Source organism: Asterias rubens, chromosome 20 (assembly GCF_902459465.1).
Source record: "Asterias rubens chromosome 20, eAstRub1.3, whole genome shotgun sequence".
Taxonomy (NCBI): Eukaryota; Metazoa; Echinodermata; class Asteroidea; order Forcipulatida; family Asteriidae; genus Asterias; species Asterias rubens.
In genome coordinates this window covers 498999-519370 of record NC_047081.1, presented here as the reverse complement: position 1 = coordinate 519370, position 20372 = coordinate 498999, and the positions used below count along the sequence as shown (strand labels likewise).

Here is a 20372-nt window from a genome sequence, read left to right as displayed (position 1 = left end):
GAACATGCAACAGTTATACAGCCATAAATGTTGTTCTACTTGTTTTTTTTTTTTTTTGTAAAATCGTTTTACTCTTACTGTTTGTATTTTGTTTTGTTTTTAATAAAAATGTTTTCCTTTTTCCTTTTTTTTATTACACAGGACCACAATGTTATACAGCTGGTGTGCTGATTTTTGTATCCTGTATAGAGATCTTTAAATAAATAAATAAATAGATAAATAAACAAATTAGTAACAGTGCAATGTTGTACAACTTATGGGCTGCAATAAGTGTAGAACTAATTTACAAAATCAAAAGTCGGTTACAGAAATTATCATTGTTTGGAGAGTAGCTGTCTTTTTAAGGACTCTGTAGTTTAATCGTGTTTTGTGGAGAAAAAATGCGTGTACATGGCTATTTTAAAACACTATGGGGAATAACAGAAGACTATAGTTTTATTCTTTTATAGGATATCAGAATACCATAGTTTTATACTTTTATAGAATAACAATACTATATTGCTACACTTTTAGAGAATAACAGAAGACTACAATTGGAAATACTTTTAGAGAATAACAGAAAACTATAATTCTATACTTTTAATGCCCTACTTATATTCACATTCCTATTATAGTTTAAACTCTTAGTCAACACTCAACCACTTAGGACAGCTATTTAACCGGCAATTTCACGTGACCCCCCTCACAAACATATCGAGGCCAAGTTATAGGGTTATTAAGTGGTAACAACTAAAAATACTTCTTTAACATGCACTTTATAATGCTGAGAATAGATAAAACATACTTACTGTAATGTGCTAAGCATATTTGTACTGTGATAACACAAGTTTTTATCAGCCATATACTTGTAATCAAACGGAACGACAATTTTATGTAAAGACTGAAGTCCAGTGTGTACAACTGAGACCACACCTCGTGTAGTTTAATTCGCACAGTTGAAGAAAAGTTTGGAGTGGAGTCTAGAGTTGTCAAAGTCGTTTCGTTATTTTGTGTTTTGTAGTAAAAAACAAAAAAAATTCCTGCTATGGTGATTTCTTCTTGCATAAAGCTTGGTAAGTGTTATAGACCTGCTTTTATAAGACCAGTATTATCACTTGGTGTGTCCCAATATAGATGCATGAAATATATGTCAACATTTGGGCTCAATTGGTTATCAAAGCGGCAAGACAATAATGAAAAGAAAAGAAATTGCACAAACTTTTCTCAAATTCAAATATTTTAGTGAGAAATTACTTTTTCTCAAAAACTTCGTTACTTCAGAGGGAGCCGCTTCTCACAATGTTTTATTTTGTTTTAACTATCAACAGTTCTCCGTTGCCCCTTACCAAGTAAGTTTGAGTTTGCTCTTGTACCATGCACTTTTCATTGAAATTCATATTTGTGTAAGTTAATAAATGTTTCCTCCTTTCCATTCAATTAAACTCACAAGCAACCTCTCTCAACTGGGACCATCACGTCTATAAAATGACATTTTTTGCAGTTTTCCCGTGGGTTTTTAACAGCAATTTTCCTTGAACTCATGGATGAAAAGAAAGGTCACTCTTCAATATGGCACTCTCGTTACGAGCCGGCTTTTGAGTTGAGGGACGCTAAGTACCAAAGGACATGTAGACATGTTTATGTTTTGTCCTGGTATTCGGCTGATTTGACTGTCATGCCATGCACGCGCAGCCAACCAAGGACTGCGCCACAAGTTACCCAGCGGTGTCCATTCATTTATCGGGTAGACTTGAAAGCAAGCACTCGCCAAGTTTCTTATAAAAACTTGACTTTTAGGGTTCTCAACCTTCGGGGTGTATTAGGTTAGTGGGGATCGAGTTTACGTCTGCACCAACCTTAATCATGGGTCGAGGTGGCAAGAATGAGCTTTCAGACTCTGTTAGCAGTCCGGATGACCGTTACTTGAGCGTTGAGTCCAATGTTGATACTAAATCGGGTATCTATGTCCGGAAGAGTCAGATCGTAGCCTCCGTGGTTCTTGTTCTTGTTTTAACGACAGGTGTAGGGCTCATGGCTGGTCTGCTGCCAGAGTGTGACGTCCCATCCAAGGGTGCCATTACCGCAAAGCCATTCCCAACAACTGGTGTCCCAAAGCCTACAGACAGCAAGCCAACAGAGCCCAAACCCACCGAGACCAACCCTACCGAGCCGATGCCAGTAACCACCCCAGCACCGTGTCTTGACGACTGGTGCAAGCTGCGTCTCCCGGCCGAGATCTACCCCGAGCACTACAACCTCCTGCTTTACCCGGACCTCACGGTCGGGAGTTTCTCCGGTACCGTCGACGTAGACATCAAAGTAACAGGACCCATTAAATTCCCCCGTATTCACATCTTGAAGATGGACATCCTCTCTTCAGAGATTAAACCCAAGGGTTCCTCAACTCCTCTGAGCGTCGTGAGGATGTTTGGGTTTGAGTTCAATGAGTTTTGGGTGATGGAGATGACTGAGGATCTTCAGCCTGGTGACTATGTCTGGAGTATTGCCTTCACTGGCTCACTGATTGAAGACAACCTCGGTTTTTACATGAGTAGCTACAAGAACAGCGCTGGAGAGACAAGGTATATAACCCTTTTCACACGACAGCATAAACAGGGGTATCTTGCTTAATTTTAGCAAGGTTGTCAAATTTTATAATTGGACTGTCGAAGGTCCCTTGTGAAATCTTCTCAAACTGTCCATCTAAATTTTTATCGGCATTGTCCTTTCACACGAGGTGCATAATATAACATTTCTCAACCATGCTAACATTAAACTTGGCACCCTTGCTAAATTGCTGTCGTGTGAAAGGGCGTTAAAATGTATCTAACTGTTAATCAATTAAAGGTGTTTTGGGAACCGTTCAGTTGTTTTAATCCTATATACAATATAAATGTAGATAACTAGATTATTACAATAAAACTAACCTGTGTAGATTTTATTTCAAAATGCTATAGCGTTTTTGATATAATCGCCGAAAGTCCGGAGCTGTTTTGTCCAAGCAGGAAGAATAAAATGGAAACACAATCTGAGAAACATCAGTATCTGACACTGACAGTATCGCTTCTCAAATTCAATTCAATCTTTTTCAATAACTAATTAACTTCAGAATATTTTCTCAAATGCTTATATATTATGAGAAGCTGCTATAGGCCTACCTAAAGCAATAAGTTTTTATTTCCGTTAATTTTAAGAGCGATGGTAGAGACCAACATTAATATAAAATCACTCAACCATGACGTCATCAACTGGCCTCACGGTCTAGAATCGAATCATTATTATAGGCCCATACACGTTAGAATGTATCTCTCGGCATTCACTGACTCCGGTTTTGTGTTTTTTAGTAAACATAACTTTATGCCTTTTTTCTGCAGGAAATACTACAAGTCATTTAAATACAAAACACACCGTTATTCAATGGACTATGAACTTTGTTCTATAGTTCTGCTCTGATAAGCGTTTTGTAGTACGATGTTTTACGTACGATGTCGACCGCAGAACTGTTGCATAGTTACGTTCCATGTTGACATAATCTTTAATCTGATAAAAATCATTGCACACTTTATTGCCATTTTACAGGGAGCCAGATAATCCGAGTAAACAAAATATTGGGAATTCAAAATCAATTTATCGCCAATTCATCATTTCAATGGGTAGCACGGAGTGGGTCGAAGGGCACTTGTTATGTATGTTTGTTTACACATGTACCCCCCCCCCCCCGCCCCGGACAAAAAGCTGAAATGAAACGGTGAAAGCTTGCATAACAAATTTCATAACCTCATTCTACTCTGATTCAGTTGATTTGGAGAGTGGGTCATCCCAGGGGTCCAGATCCCTTGATGTTTGAAATGTACACCCTCCAATTTGAGAATTACTATTATCATACGTCATCATAAAATAGTCTTCGTTCATTAGGGTGATTTTAAACTTTAAAGGTTATGCTATGTTAAAGTGTAAATGTCAAGACGTCACAGACCGGCAATCTTGGCTCTTGATAGTTTCTAAACGTTAATAACTATAACTATTTCAGGTCGAAGTTCACTGCATAAAAATGTACACATGGGTGGGGTGTCATAAAAGCGATGCTCTTGCAGTATAAAGTATAGTTTTAAAAAAAACTGAATACAATCACTAAATTTGAGTTTATGTTACGCAAACATAAACTATTTCAAAGGAAACAAGTGTTAGGAAAATAAGATTTGACTTTTTCCCCCAAAATGTTCACCAATACTGAATGTTGTTTCAAACATTTGTCTCCCAACATACACCCACAAAAAACATTCCATTGTTATTGGTTTAGTGACCCCTCCTGAACCCAAAAGAATGGATGTTAGAGGTTCACCCCACGGGCTGAATCTGGTCACTCTCGCACCCGATCGAAACCAACATGTTTTTTGTAATTGTTGTTGGTGTAGCTTTTATAAAATATAACACCTGGGACTCCGGTCAGTCTGACCCTATTTTTGTAAACTTTTTGAAAAACTAGGTGGCAGCAGGCGGCTTACTAGGTAAGTTCATTGTTTATGGGCATAAGGCGCTAGCTAAGTAGAACTAGCAATGACAATTATCTGGTAAGTCTGCTGCCACCTAGCGTTCCTAAGTCTCCCATTAAATGTTATGTAATGTAGCTCTGACGTCACACGCGTCCTTGGCCGCAAACACTTAAAGCAAAAAGAACTAACATTGCATGCTTTACTGCTTTAAGAGTTTCAACGCGAATAATTTCCAATCAAACCAAATTTCAAATGTTCATTTCAAAGTGACGCACAAAGTCTATGTCGATTTAGGGGCGGGGGGGGGGGGGGTGGGCTCATCACTATCAGCCAGCTGCAAACGGCAATCACATCTGTAATCTATAATATTATGATGATACGGGACCAAAGGTCGGCAAACAATGATAACTATTGATGAAAAGAACTTGAGAACTATTGCAAGCATTGGGACCATGGATCTGGATCCATCACTATAGTGTTGGTTTGGGTTTTACTGCTCCATGATTTATACTGATAAAAAAAACAGCCTTTATATAATACAGGACCTTCACGGACGAAACATATTCTAGACAAAGACAAAACAAATAAGAGAACGTTAGGCCTCTTAAATATCAAAAGTCAAACAAGAAGAACATCTAGTTACGTCAGCCTAGCAAGACTGTTCGTGTCCCTCCCCCCACCCCAACGCCCCCCCCCCCCCCCCCATCCAACGCCCCCACCCCAACCCCAACGCCCCCACCCCATCGCCCCCCCCCCCCCACCCACCCCAACGCCCCCCCCCCAAAAAAAAGGGCACTTGCAAACAGCGCCCTCAAGAGTTACTTACTAATAATCCCTAAATCAAAATCACAGCTGTAAAAACTAAAAAAGTGTCGAGTGTCTTTTGCTGTTGTTCCTGAAGGCTTTTGTCTGGCTAGAATCAATGTTTCGACTTTATTGCTTCAATGGTTTTGATATTCACAAAGTGGAAAGGATCAAAGGGACGTTTGGTGAGTGTTGGGGGAAGTTTGACCAAATAATTTCGTACTTGATTTCCTTAAAAACGAACTAGGCCTACTACTACTACTGTACTACTACTAATCTATCCCAGATCAGAATGCATCCATAATAAAATAGTTCCTATCGTATCGTAAAGGGAACGTCTATGACCACTATCTATTAGTTGGGATTTCCATTAGTTGGAGTGATAGCGGAATGAACATCATTCTAATCATAGTTCTTGAGGAATTGGATTGGGTTTTAATGAATCGATTAAATTAACCATTAAAAAAAATGTGGCGAGGGATGTCACTTTTTAAGTGTTAAACTTTTAACTTGTCTTACATTCTTCCATTGATTGATTGATTGATTTGTTTGTCATTTTGTCTCCAGGAATATGACATCGAGTAAATTTCAGCCTACATCAGCTCGTAAAGCTTTCCCCTGCTTCGACGAACCCAACTTGAAGGCAGAGTACACCACAACCCTCGTCCATCCCCCCGCTCCGTACCTCGCTTTGTCCAACATGAATGTTAAGGTAAGTCACGTCAGAAACAAGAATACACTCAGTCCCAGGTCCAAGTTTCATCAGGCTGAAGTAATAATAATAATAATTAATAACCAGTTTTTATACCACGCTTTTCACACGCAAGGGCTTCTCGAAGGGCTCGGGACATTATTAATATTACTTCGCTTCCCTGGTGGTCACTGGGCCTTAAATCATTCTTAAATCATCTCAATTCCCTGGCGAGTACAGGAGGTGCGACAATTATGGGATATTCGGCTAAACCAATCAAAAGAACCATCTCTACCCTAACAGGTACCCATTGTACTCGCACACAAAATAAGCGCAAACTTCCAATATCCCAAGCATCAGCCCTAATGCGCCTATCGACATCTTTTTCATATTTGACCTCCCCCCCCCCTCCCTGAATCCCTGATGAGCCTTAGCTCGCAAGAATGGCGTTTACATTTTAAAACTACTCTCCTGTCTTTCTTGTTTTATCTTTCTTGAAAACAGATGACCACAAACTACACCTTGGACCCCACTTTGATGCAGACAACATTTGAACGCTCCGTGATGATGAGTACTTACTTGGCCTGTTTCGTTGTTTGCGATTTCGCCTATAAGGAGATAATTCTGGACAGTGGACTACCTGTAAGATGATTAGTCAACTTTTTACTTCCACAAACCTTGTTGAGATACACTAAGTGAGAAGACTGGTCTTTGACAATTACCAATAGTGTCCGGTGTCTTTAAAAAATGGGGGACCAATTGCAAATTTTAAGGGCAATAACAAATTACTTGTTATTGTATGATAGCCGTATAGCCAATTATCTTTCTCATGACATACTCTGACTGTGCGCTGATTTACATGCATGGAAGCGCCTTATAATTTACTACACAATAGTCATTTTTCTTTTCTTGTTCAGCAATTTCATCACCCTATAAAAGCACTTTATAAATACTTACTATTACTATTATAAAGTTTGAGCTGTAAATATTCAATTTATTCCCATAACAAGTTGACTTGGTGTTGATTTTTGTTGTTTATTATTGTTGTTATTGTTGTTGTTGTTGTTTACAGTTCAGAGTGTATGCGCCTCCAGACCAGATTGACCAGGTGGACTATTCACTTTCTGTCGGCGCTAATGTCACCAAATATTTCGAGGAATACTTTGATTTGGCATACCCGTTGCCAAAATTAGGTGAGTGAGGAAAAAAATGAGTGCTTTTAACCTCAAATTATTATCATTATTATCTTGTTGACCTATTAGATTGGACTCTAATTTATTGTTTTCTGTTCTCCTAATTTGTCAAGACATGATCGCTATTCCTGACTTTGTTTCTGGTGCCATGGAGCATTGGGGTTTGATCACCTACCGAGAAGTCAACCTGTTGTACTCAGAGACTGACTCAGCCGAGTCCAATAAGCAAAGAGTAGCCGAGGTCGTCGCTCATGAGCTCGCTCATATGGTGAGTGTTTTAGTCACACTCAAATAACAAGTTTTGATCCAACTCTAGTATTTATTAGAGCAGCCTAGCTAGTTTTTTTTTTTGGGGAGGAATTGGCTAACATCATAATGCCAGCTGGCCACTTCAGGGTGAAGGCTACACTGAGCTGATTTGGGCTAACGACCCTAATCAACTGCCATCAGGGACATGTTGCAACCAACTCCTGGGTCTGAAACGGGGTTTACCCTCCACAGTCTGTAAGGATGTAGGCATGGGTATCATCCACTGGCAGCCTGGCTGGTAGAGCAGAATGCAATACCTCTCTTAGTTTTTACGAAACGATTAGGGTTTAAAGTGCCTTCCTTGTGGGGAACTGACAATGTTTTTCTTTGTTATACTGGGACCCCACAAGGTGATTCTTTAGAAAAGGGAATAATTGTATTGTACTGTATTGAATTTTTTTCCAAAGATAGAACAACAATAAGAAGTTCCCACAACTCTGTGGGCAGCAGTGGGAATGTCTTTTTTATTCGGAGTAAAATTAACAAGACAACAACAACAGATTTCTAAGTGCTCTAGGTTCATGTCCCATTCTCGTCTGCTTTTCTTGTTTTTCTCAAATTGTTTCTTCCTGTACTTGTACATTGTTTGATAATTTCAGTGGTTTGGTAACATTGTTACAATGGATTGGTGGGATGACCTGTGGCTCAACGAGGGCTTCGCTAGCTATGTTGAGTACCTTGGCGTCGACTATGTTCACCCCGACTGGCAGAAGGTAAGCTATACATCCTTCCTCCGTCGTTTGATAATGGTTTGTTGGAGGTTTTATAGACTACCTCCCAAAGAAGTTTTTTTGATGTAATTTTTTAGAAGATTTGTTTCTATTTCTTAAACTGCATTTTTATTTCTAATAATGATTACTAGTGTGAGACATTTAATTTTTAACAATTACAATTTATGAATTTCTTTTTTTTCTTCATAACCTTTCCCTCTCTGTGTAGATGAATCAATTTCTAAATCAGGATTTTATTTACGTGATGGGGAATGATCAGATCGTCAGCTCTCATCCAATCATCGTCCCAGTCAACCATCCGGATGAGATCAATGAAATATTTGACTCCATCCCCTACAGCAAGGTAAGTTTGATCCTAGCGTGCTGTGGCCGAGCGCAAAAGACGACTCAAGCTCTTGTGTTTCCGATCGGGTTCAAGTCTCGGTCCTGGGTTTCGTAGCCAAGCAGTCAAGCACACTATAAATAAAAGAATAGGTTTCATACTTCAAAATGTAGCTCCATAACTTTACAGAAAAAAATACTGAGCAATTTGATATGCCCCTTTGATACGGGTGTAACAAAGCGCTATATATGCCTCTCTTATTATTCATGCATGAGGTACGTGCCAATTCTAACTTAAAAAGAGGCCATAGGCGCAGCCACTGCAAGTGGTGGCGGGCGTGCGCCTATAGCCTCATTTTGGGTAAGAATTATGACGTCATGCATGAATATTAAGAGAGGTGTATAAGAAGCTAGTGTTATAATTATTGCCTTTCCTCGGTCCAGTGGAGCATTGTGGTCGCGTGATCTAGCTTTGCTGTACTTTGGTTCTGTTTTGAGTTCATTCCTTTTACCTTTATCCATTGTTTGCATTTATTTAAATCTAACAGATGTGATTGAATTCGCTCTGCCAAAACACAACAGTGTAAACATTTAAACATTTTATAACAAATTATTTCCCAGGGTGCAAGTGTTCTTCGGATGCTGAACGAAATCGTCACTGAAGATGTTTTCAAAGCCGGTGTTGCGGTAAGAAAGTCATCTTAATTTGAGCTACTCTTTAAAACCTCTCTCTATCTTTATGATTTTTAGGGATCACATTTTCTTTATTTGCGACTGTTTTGGGAGTGTTCTTTTGTGCGCCAATTATTTTAGCGATAAATTGATCATCATATGCACACATTAATTGTCACTGTTATTAGATGCAAATGTTTTTTGCAAATGGCAACCTTCCCCAAAACACGTCACAATAGCGCCCTCAAGAGTCCTATTACCTATTCTTAAATCTGCATGTCCGTGCGATTCTTTTTTTTTCACTTCACAATTACTTTTCTGAAGGGACCTAAATCGGTCTCTAGCAACCGGTTGATGCATGAAAGAGTTTAATCATTAAATATTTGAACCAAATGCATTTCTGTAAATTTTCTCCACAGTCCTATTTGAAGAAGTACGCTTACCAGACTGCTGTCAGTGACGACCTTTGGGCTGAGATAACAGAAGTAAGTATTCTTTCCTTTTAAGGCGCCTTGTCAAAACGTCCAAGCCGTTCCATTCCGCGTGCATTCTGCGTGAGTCCGCGGATTTTTGTAACAAAAGAACCCGTAGCAACCGGGCACGTCCACGGCCACGACGGCTCATTTACATGTCAATAAACATGAATATTCCGGGGGCTCCGCGGAGCTACCGGTCGGCCATTGTAAGGTCCAGCTTATGAGCTGACCGGTGGAACCGCGGAGGAACGTAGGTGGTTAACAATGGTTTTACCTTTGCAGATTAAAAAGCAAAGTAAGGGTGGATGTGTAACTAAAAGCCATTTCCTCCAAAGTGTGACTTTTAAGACTTGGTTGGGCCTACATAACCAAGACATGAATTTTAAAAATGGTTGTCTTCATTCCCGGCTTCGACTGACAAAAGTTCCAGTCTATGCGCAAACTCCGTTCCAAGTGGGTCAGAGTATCCAGGGGACAATTTTAACTGTTCGTTCTTACTTTCCAAGCGGAAAACATTAGTTTCTTATTTATAAAATCCCAAGTCACCGTCACCAATGAACAAATATACACACCTGTGCGAGTGTGTCTCCATGTCAAAACAACCAGATAGTCTGGTTTGTCCAATGTGTGAGGGGGAGGAAGCCACAGTTTAAGAGACCGGTGTTTCTATTGGCTGTTGAATTTCCATAAAGCACGTAACGAATGTTTTCATTGGTCGATTTTGCCCTACTGCCAGAGCAGCATATTGTATTCAACATCATGGAAGAAAACGTTTAGTAGTCGCGGCGGGGGTGATTTCTTATTAATTTAGCATCGTTTTTCTTGCGGGAAAATATTGATTAATAATGTGAATGGTTTCAAGTTAAAAATCGATATTTTTGTTTCAAGCATAAATGTTGCATATTATGCTTCGCAAATTGGATCGCAACATTTGCGGTGCACTTTTTACAATTGCATAGCAAATCATCAAAATTGTATCACAAATTGCGATGTGATACAGGCGAAATCGTTCCCTGATTATCACATGCACTGGATGGTGTAATTGTCTTGTCGGTGCGGCCTGTCCGCTTCCAGGAGGATGGTATTCGTGAGTAGAAAATGTATTGTTCTGGAAGAGCACGGCCGGTCCGCGTCCAAGCCGCTGATATTCGTGACCTGAAAATACAACTTGTTTATTCATGAACTTATTGTTATACTAACAATAGCGCCCGGCATGGATAGCTCATTAACTTCGCCGCGCTTCAACGCACATGGCCGTTCTTCCGCGGACTGTCCGAGGTCCTTAGCAACAGTGGTATTTGCTGTCCAGTCCGCAGACTGTCAGCGGAGGAACGCCCGGGACGTTTTGACAAGGCGTCTAAGCGATGTATGCCTCAAAATGCCTCAAAATCACACAGCTTTGCACAAAGTGGTAAAGTACCCGTGCCTAACTTTCCTATCGTTGTATTTGTATTGTCGATCCATGCCACGGCAGAAGTTGACTCAGGTTGAGAACCTTGTCTCTTCCAACAGTGACTCAACTTCCATTGCATTTGCTTCTCCAGTTACCACTCTCATTGCTAAATTCAATTCAATCAATCAATCAATCAATCAACTAATCAATAATTAGTTTAACTTTTAAGTCGCTGATCCAACAGTCATTGCTTGTTGCACCATAACGGTAAGGCTCTGCTGGTCATTTTGTTGTATATATACCAATAAATAAATAAATAAATAAATAAATAAATAAAAACGTAGGATGGCATCACAGATTTGAAAGTGGATGTGTAAGGATATTGGTAAGATAATTTGTAAAAAAGGATTTTCCCACATCCTACTGGAGCAGCAAGGAAAAGAGTAGGGTCATACTTGAGATTTTTACTCGTACAAAACGGAAAGTGAATCTCGTTCATCAAATATAACTCTCTCTCTTGAATCGTTGTTCCAGGGCTGTAAGAACGCCGGCATGGACATCAACGTCAAAGAAATCATGGATACCTGGACTCTGCAGATGGGATTCCCCGTTGTTACCATGACGAAGAGGGATGTTGGAGGCTCATGGATGGTAGACGCTGATCAAACTTGGTTCTTGGTTGATCCTCAAGCCGATAAGTCCAAAGACGAATACGGAAGTGTTTTCAAGTAAGTGTCGAAGATGGATTCCATTTTGGACCCTTTCAGCCCAAATGGTAGTCTTGGTGCAAAGCTTTCTTGTTGAGTTGAGCCCCTTTCATACGATAGCAATTTAGCAAGGGTCCCTTACTATATTGTAGCATGGTTGTAAGATTTTTGAAAATTTACCTTGTGTGAAATGGCAATTTGTTCTACTGTCCAAGTTTTTGTCAAACATTGCTACATTTTTCAAAACCGTGCTTAAATTGAGCAAGGAACCCTTGGTAAATTGCTGCGGTTTGAATAGCACTTTGCAATGGTAATACAGGCCCCCATACACTCAATGCTACACGCTTCCCGTGTGAATAGCACTTTGCAATGGTAATACCAAATGCCCCATACTCTCAATGCTACACGCTTCCCGACTGTTCTACCATCCAGTGATAGTGGGCGGTTCTGTTAGCCGCATTCCGTGGTGCCGTGTGAATAGCACTTTGCAATGGTAATACCGAAGGCCCCATACTCTCAATGCTACACGCTTCCCGACTGTTCTACCATCCAGTGATAGTGGGCGGTTCTGTTAGCCGCATTCCGTGGTGCCGTGTGAATAGCACTTTGCAATGGTAATACCGAAGGCCCCATACTCTCAATGCTACACGCTTCCCGACTGTTCTACCATCCAGTGATGATGGGCGGTTCTGTAAGCCGCCCCCCGTGGTGGGGTGATGTGGAAGTTTTCCAATAGTTCCTGCTATCGTTCGAAGTAATGTGCCCAGCGAGGAGAAGTGGAGCGGGGATCACGATTGTTGATTGATAGTAAAGAACAACGTCTGGCATCAAGTGACTTGAGCTGACCAAGATAACACACACACAAAATACTCAAGCTTTGAGTACAACAGCAATTGTTTACCTTGCTTACGTCAAGCTAACATAGGGAGGCTGCCATTATTCGGACTAGAAAGTTCAATTTGTAGAGCTAGCCGAAACACATTAATCCTGAAGTCGCAGAATCAAATCACATTGTAGGATCATGCTACCGACCTTGTCACACTGCTTTATCAAAACGGTAGCATTTAATATATCTTTGAAATTTTTTTTTTTTAAACTGGTTTTAATTCTTGTGTACTTGGCCTTTACTCCGCAGCTATACCTGGAATATCCGTTTCAACTATTTGTTTGAGTCCGACCCAAGCACTTTCCTTGAAAGTCCAATGGAGTTTGGCGGAGGTAGGAAAGATTCTGTTTCATTTAATTTGTGCCGTGCCTCGAGAAGTAATGTGTTTTTGGGGCTACCAAAATCTCATCAGGGCTACTAAAAGTTCTGGGTTACTAGTCGTAGTCATGCAGTCGATTTCACAAAACGCTAGGATTATTCCCAACTCGAGTTAGGATGATTAACCCGTCCTACCTTAGGATGGGATCAATGTGTCCTACGTCTTTGGATGCAGAACTTAACTCGTCCTAAGTCCTAAGATTAATCCTAAGTTAGGAAGAGTTTGGTGAAAGCGACGGCTGCTGACTGCCATGAAAACACACTTAATATCGACCCCTGTACTATTCTGTAAAACCATTATCTTTAAACTACTTCTGTTTTCTTTTTTGTTTATGAATGAAGTCTCCTTTCCATGGGTTGGTGCTGTGACAGACTGGTATATAGCCAACCCTGGCAAGTTTGGTTACTACCGAGTCAACTACGATACAGAGAACTGGAAAGCACTAAGTGAGCAACTGATGGAGGATCACGAAGTAAGTTCAGATTGACATTATATTTAAAGGATTTTGGTACTTTTTCAAAATGTCCATAGATTTACATTAAACTTACAGGGTTTGAAGATAATGATAGTGGAAAGCTTCCCTTCAAATCTTACTTAATGAGGTGCTGTAGTTTTTGAGAAATGAGTAAAACAATGTCATGAAAATACGTTTGTAAATGATTAAAATAATTTCCGTCTCATGAGACGAAAATTATTTTCATGACATTGTTTTACTCATTTTCCAAAAGCTACAGCACCTCAGCACGTAATATTTTCAGGGAAGCTTTCTACTATCATTATCTTCAAACTGTGTAAGTTTAGTGTAAATCTGTGGACATTGTGTATTTTGTCCTACAAAAAGTTATATAGACCCTTTAATAATAGGGAAGATTTTCTCAGACATTGTTTTTTTTTTTTTTTTTTTTAATAAGATATTACCCACATGACAAGGTTGGGCGGCCACTTCAAGGTGAGGGCTACACTTATTGCGGTATTTTTTTCTGGTAACCTATTTTTGCTAAGCGGAGTTTTACTGTGCTTACATGTTTGATGAAACTGGGCCCAGAATAGAAGGGTATCAGAGTTGTCTTCCGATTAGCCAGTGGTCCTATTGAGAATTTGTAACGATTTGATTTGTCTTGTATTTATTTCGTACAATTCCTTTGATCATTTTCAGGTGATGGACATCCGTGACCGAGCTGGATTGCTTGATGATGCTTTTAACTTGGCCAGGTAGGTGTCAAACCACACCATATCCGAGTATGATCTGAATATTGTCTTGTACCACGACTTGAGTGTCAAGAGTTACATCTTAAGCTGGAATTCCTTAGACTTTTAAGACAGTTGTTTTGCTGTGATGCCCTGTGTTTGTTCCTGTACAAGCCTCGGAATGACCCATTGTTGCCACAGCGATTGCCCTGTCCCGGTGCTTTTGCCGTGGTGCCCTGTGCTTTTGCTTTATTGCCCTTGTGCGAGGTTCCAATACAAATGTACATTTTCCTCGTTGAGGTGCCCCTTAACAGAGTGAAGTCAAAGTTATGTGGTACTACTGCAAGCCTCACCTAATTAAACTCAAACCATGCAAAGTTTCAAATCCTACTTTTTATAATTTTTTTAAATAACCTTCTTGTTTACTTTCTTGCAGAGCGGAGTTGATTGATTACAGCATCCCACTGGACATGACGAGGTATTTGTCATCCGAGGAACAATACACTCCTTGGGATGCCGCTTACGATAACATCATCTGGTTGCGAGAAACACTCCGCTACAGACCCGTCTTCGCTAAACTCAGGGTGAGGAACTTGGCAAAAAGAAATTATTCTACGCTTGAAATTGAATTAAGGCTATTTAATGTGTGATACAAAACCCCGGCCCAAACTCTGGGTGAGACCCTTCAACCAGTTGACACAATTTGAAGGACAATTTTGAAATAGAATTAATTTTATACGCTGCAATACAAACCTGGGCCTTATTTCATGGCTCTTGTTACTGCCAAATTTAACCCATGTAAAAGAACCAAGTGCACTTATCGTAAATAGAAGGGGCTCACCTCAGTGTTCCTGGTTTGATTGGTAGCATTTTGTGCCACCAGTTTGTAAACCATCATCATCACATGGTGCTATGTAAAAGGAGTAGGTCTCATAACGCAGACGTAGCCCAAGACACCATGCAGGAAAATACTGAATTTGAAGCGCCTTGAGCGTCACTGATATAAGAAGCCATTATTGTTTTTAAATAAAAATCAACTTATCAGACTTTTAGTGCTTAATCGCAGTTGTTTTGAATAAGTTTCAAATGTTCTCTTGTGAAGTGAAATGAATATTTAGTTGTTTTGTACCTTTCCTTTCAACAGACCTACTTTGCTGGGCAAGCTGCTCCAATGCTTAAGAAACTGACCTGGAATGACGAGGGAAGCCATCTTGAACGGTAAAGGCCTCTCTAGACATCTATTATTCCATCCCAGGCAGCTCTAAGACACTTTGGTGTATGGGTAGAACCAAATCTAATTGTCTTTATCCTCGATGCAAATTAAACATCCATAATTGCTGCGTAGAGTTGAAATGCTGCTCCACCAGCCAGGCTCTTAGTGGATGATACCCATACCTACATCCTTTCAGACCGTAAAAGGGTTACCCATGTTCCGGCCATATGATGTTTGGTGATTTCGCATGAACTGTTTTCAATTTTTTAATTGTTTTTTTTAGATGCCTGTGAACAAAATTTAAAGGCCTGGTGAATGCCAATGAACTAATCCTTTATGCATACATATGTGAACATTGAATTTGCTCCAAATATTTGTAGAAGATCAACACCTTAATGTTGTTGTTTTTTTATTTTGCAGTTACCTTCGTAGCGACATCATTTACATGTCCTGTGGCTTTGGAGATTCGGACTGCTTAGACGAAGCCGTCAGACTTTTCAGAACTTATTTGAATGGATCAAGGTAAAACGAAAATATTTCATATCCTTGTTTTCAATAATAAATTCAAAAAGTATACAAACTTTCGTACTTGTAATTTTTCAAACCAAAACTAAAATCATCATTACAGACTCCTTGGAGTTTGTACAACCTCCAGTCCCGGTTCAGTGATGGTTTGTAGGCCCGCTAGTATCTTTTTGTAATTACTTTTTGGAAAAAAATGTAAATTTACATTTTTATTCAGACAAAATAAAAAATACATTTTCTAGTTTAACTGAAAATGTGACATATGACCTTGTTGCACTGATACGGCGATATACTGGTGTTTTTCCGATTTTTGTAGCCCTTGAAAAAATAAGGAAAATGATTGTTATTAAGGCCTGAAGGTCTTTTGAAGCCTACACTATGCGTACATGTAGGTTGGCTCTCCCACTCCATAAAGTGCTCCTACTTTTTCTCAAGGACCAAATATTTTGTTTCATAACATGAAATATTTATATCCACATGGATTTATAAGCACTTTAGAAAACAAACAATTGATACAAGAAACTAGTGGAGGCATTACACAAGAAGCCGAAGCTTATAAACGGAATGCTTTAAACACAAACAAAAATGTAATTAAAGAATATCATGCATGTTGCAATGACACAGCAATATTGGTTGATTTTGGCGCTTTATAAATTTCTGATTGATTGATTGATTGATTGACTTTTTGATTGATTGATTGATTTTTACAATTGTAGCATTTCAGTGAATATTCGATCTCACGTTTATCGCTTTGGAATGGAGGAGATCGGAGACCAGGAGGCTTGGGACATTCTTTGGGAAAACTACATGAACAGCGATGTGGCCTCCGAAAAGACTAAGCTGCGCTATGCCCTGGCACGAACTCGCCAAGTCTGGCTTCTATCAAGGTATGTTCCAAGGTTTGGGGTTTGAATCCCTGTATGTTTTTATCTTTATTCAGTTTCTTATTTCTTATTCGTTCAGCGCCATGAGAGTCATGCCTGACAGGAGTGCTTTATAAGAGGTCACTATTATTATTATTATTATTATTATTATTATTATTATTATTATTATTATTATTATTATTATTATTATTTTCATTATGTACCTGCTTATGTTTTTACTTGTGCCATGTTCAGCACCCTAAAGCATGACCATATTATGATTAAGGCGCTGCAGAGGTTTTGCTATTATTAGTATTTTTGTTATTTACAATATTTGTTTCTGTGATTTTTTCCCAGATATCTGGAATACTGCAGAGATCCCAGTAAGATCCGTGGGCAAGATTTCTTCTCGACTCTTGGCTACATCGCTGACAATCCAGTAGGAAACCTTCTGGTGTGGGACTGGGTCCGGGCCAACTATGACTACCTCTTAGACAGGTAGGTAAAAATCTCATCTGTGGTTAAAGGCAGTGGGTACAATTGGTAGTTACTCAAAACAATTTTTAGCAAAAAAAACTTTCTTGGCAACAAGTAATGGGGAGAGGTTGATGGTATAAAATATTGTGAGAAACAGCTCCCTCTGAAATGATGTAGTTTTTGATGAAAGAAGTAACTTTCTACAAATTTGATTTCGAGACCTCAGAATTACATTTTGAGGTCTGTAAATCAAGCATATGAATTGAAAGCACACAACTTCGTGTGACAAGGGTGTTTTTTCTTTTATTATTATCTCACAACTTGGACGACTGATTGAGCTCAAACTTGTACAGGCTTGTTATTTTATGCATAATGTTGAGAGACACCAAGTGTAGCAGAGCATTCAATGTTTTGTCTATGTGCCAAATATTAGACCCATTATATCACAGCTTGTTACACCGCCATTGAAAGTTCTTATTTACATGAATTGGCCAATGGTAAAGAAGAGAGGGATACGATCGAGGACAGGGATCAAATCTGACCTTTCGATTTTATTATTTGTAGATTCGGCGTGAGTGACCGATACCTTGGCCGGCTGGTCCCTGGATTCACAGACTATTGGAACACCGAGCAGAAACTAAAGGAGGTAATAATTACAGAACGAGTAGTTCACTCATATGCTTTGTGTACAGTGTACTCCGAGGTGGAGGGGAGCAATTAAAGTTTGGAGTAACAATACACTGTGAGGTCCATGCAATGTGTGTCAGCCCCCCTCCCTCCCTTTTTAGTTACTTCAAAGTGGATTTCACACACAAAACTTCATATCCAGTGTACTCCCCCATCTGGAAGGGAGCAATTAACCATGGCCGAGATTCAAAACCAACCATCTTGACATCTATGATGTCTACACGTTCAGTGTCTTGAATCTGAAACTTAACTTACTAATAATCTGAACACAAGTTCCTTATCATTGTCACAGCAAGGTTGTCAAACCACACCCTCTCAAAACTCTTGACGGTAGGGGACCTCTTACCAAAAAACATTTTCAAACGGAGAAAAATTGAAATATATTGCCTCTGACATCGGTCTGGTTTAGATCGAAAGTTAGAGCCATCTCCCCTACTTGTTTTATATGTAATATATATATATAAGTTTCTGAAATGTTAAATTGCCCATTACCTAGCCTGCCTGCCAGGAAGGCTCTGGATTGTACAAGATCACTGTATTTGTAAATATGATCCAACTTGTGTACTATCAAGCCTACATTTGCTAGAAGAATTTGAAACTTTGCATGATGGGAGTTTTATCAGGTGATGTTTGCAGTAACACCAAGTAGTAGTCGTGTCAACCACTGGTTCATTTCAGATCAAACACTACTCAAAAGAGATTTAATACACCTGGTGCTATCCCAAACCTCACCCAACCTTCTCTTTTCAACATTCAAGACGGCATCTTGGCTAAAACCCCGCCTCTTTCTTTCCATTCTATCAACAGCTTGAAGATTTCTGGGCGGAGTATCCGGACGCAGGGGCCGGATCCCGTGGACGTCTCCAGGCCGTTGAACGCATCCGCACCAACATCAACTGGCTCGCTAAGAATGAAGACACAATTTCCATGTGGCTAGACAGTAACTTGGCATAATCGTGAACAATCACCACCCAATCACTTATTCTCAAAAATAAACACCACTGAATAGTAAGTTGATAAAGCATTGATTATTAATGATCCAGCTAATTAGTTATGATTATTGACAAAACTTGATTGAATTACTTTATGAAGAATCGGCCCGTACAAAGCAGAGGAAAAAACATCACTTAGAAGGCGCTGGTTACCAGCTAAACTACCATGTTGGGAAGGCTGTCTGTGACTGGTTGCCTGCTTTGATTTCTTTAGCTGTAAGAAACTGTATACTTAGATGTATTTATTTAGCCAAAGGTGGAGGTTCTATGTGAGCATATAGTTTAATATAATTAATGTATTGTGATTAAAAATAATATATTTTTTGACAGTTGACACATATTGTGTCTGTGCAACAAGGTTATGTGCAACCAAGTCGTTGCATCTCGCACTAACACACTTCATAATGCTAAACCCCAATGGTCGTTGACTTTGTAAGAACGTCAAAGTTATTACGAGAGTTCAGTGTTCAACATTCTAAAACTTGCACTTCCAGAAATGCTAACTTGGGAGCGACGACCTTGTTGTACCAAGCGACAAAAATCTTTGATCTTTTCAATTTAATCTTCCAAAATCATTTTCGCTTCCAGTTATAAATCAATTTCTTTGCAAGGATTGTTGTAGTTGATGAGAAACTGAGAAAACTGTTTGAAGCAATTTGTAAACTATCAGTTTTGAATAAGTTTTTAACCAAGAAAGAGATATTCTTACTTGATGTAAACGCAACTTCCACCTAATTGTACTTTGCCTTGCAAGTTTTGGTTTAATTATTTCAACATTTATCGCTTAGTTTTGAAGTTCTTTTTAAGTTGTAATCTCTTCCTTATTTCAAAATCATATGAAGTTTTGGTCTCACAATCAGGAAACATTACTGCAAAACCTTGAGCCGTTTTATTTCATACAAATAATGAATGTTTAGTGACGTCTGTACTTTAAACTGTCCTACTTTGGGAACAAAATATCAAAAAAAGTGAATCAAAAATAAAAGTAATTTTTTAAATTGAATGCTCACAATGTGTTTACTTTGTTGCTAAAACTGTTTACTTATCAACTTTTGCCTTTTGTACTTTTACAGTTTTGCCTGAAACTGTGTAGAAGGCTTATTGTGTACTTATTAAATGTTGTCGGAAAATTTACTTTGTCTGTTTTGCCTGACTAATTTTACAAGGCTTTGTGGACTTATCAAATTAGTTTTGCCTGAAAAAAACGTGTACAAGGCCTTGTTTACTTTTTCAGTTTTGGCCTAAACAAGTGTAGGAACAATGGTTATTATTCTGGTAACACCACTCCATGAAGTTTGGCATACAGTTGGCAACCCCATCCGTCCCATGCATAGGCATTTAAAATCAACCAATATTAAAACAAGATTTGTTTGTAAACAGACCAATTTCGTAA

At 39.2% G+C, this 20372-nt stretch overlaps 1 protein-coding gene across 1 annotated transcript; it reads left to right on the top strand.

Annotated features, from left to right (window-relative positions):
• The first annotated feature begins 1734 nt into the window (after positions 1-1734).
• On the top strand, positions 1735-19982 carry LOC117303929 (glutamyl aminopeptidase-like). The gene is made up of 20 exons (XM_033788394.1): positions 1735-2561; positions 5844-5988; positions 6472-6609; positions 7040-7160; positions 7274-7428; positions 8069-8182; positions 8409-8543; positions 9143-9208; positions 9613-9678; positions 11597-11790; positions 12905-12987; positions 13376-13506; positions 14191-14246; positions 14659-14806; positions 15367-15440; positions 15856-15957; positions 16677-16847; positions 17181-17321; positions 17865-17946; positions 18795-19982. Exons 1-20 carry the CDS (start codon positions 1843-1845, stop codon positions 18939-18941), a joined length of 2988 nt encoding a protein of 995 aa, XP_033644285.1. The 5' UTR covers positions 1735-1842; the 3' UTR covers positions 18942-19982.
• Positions 19983-20372: the final 390 nt, after the last annotated feature.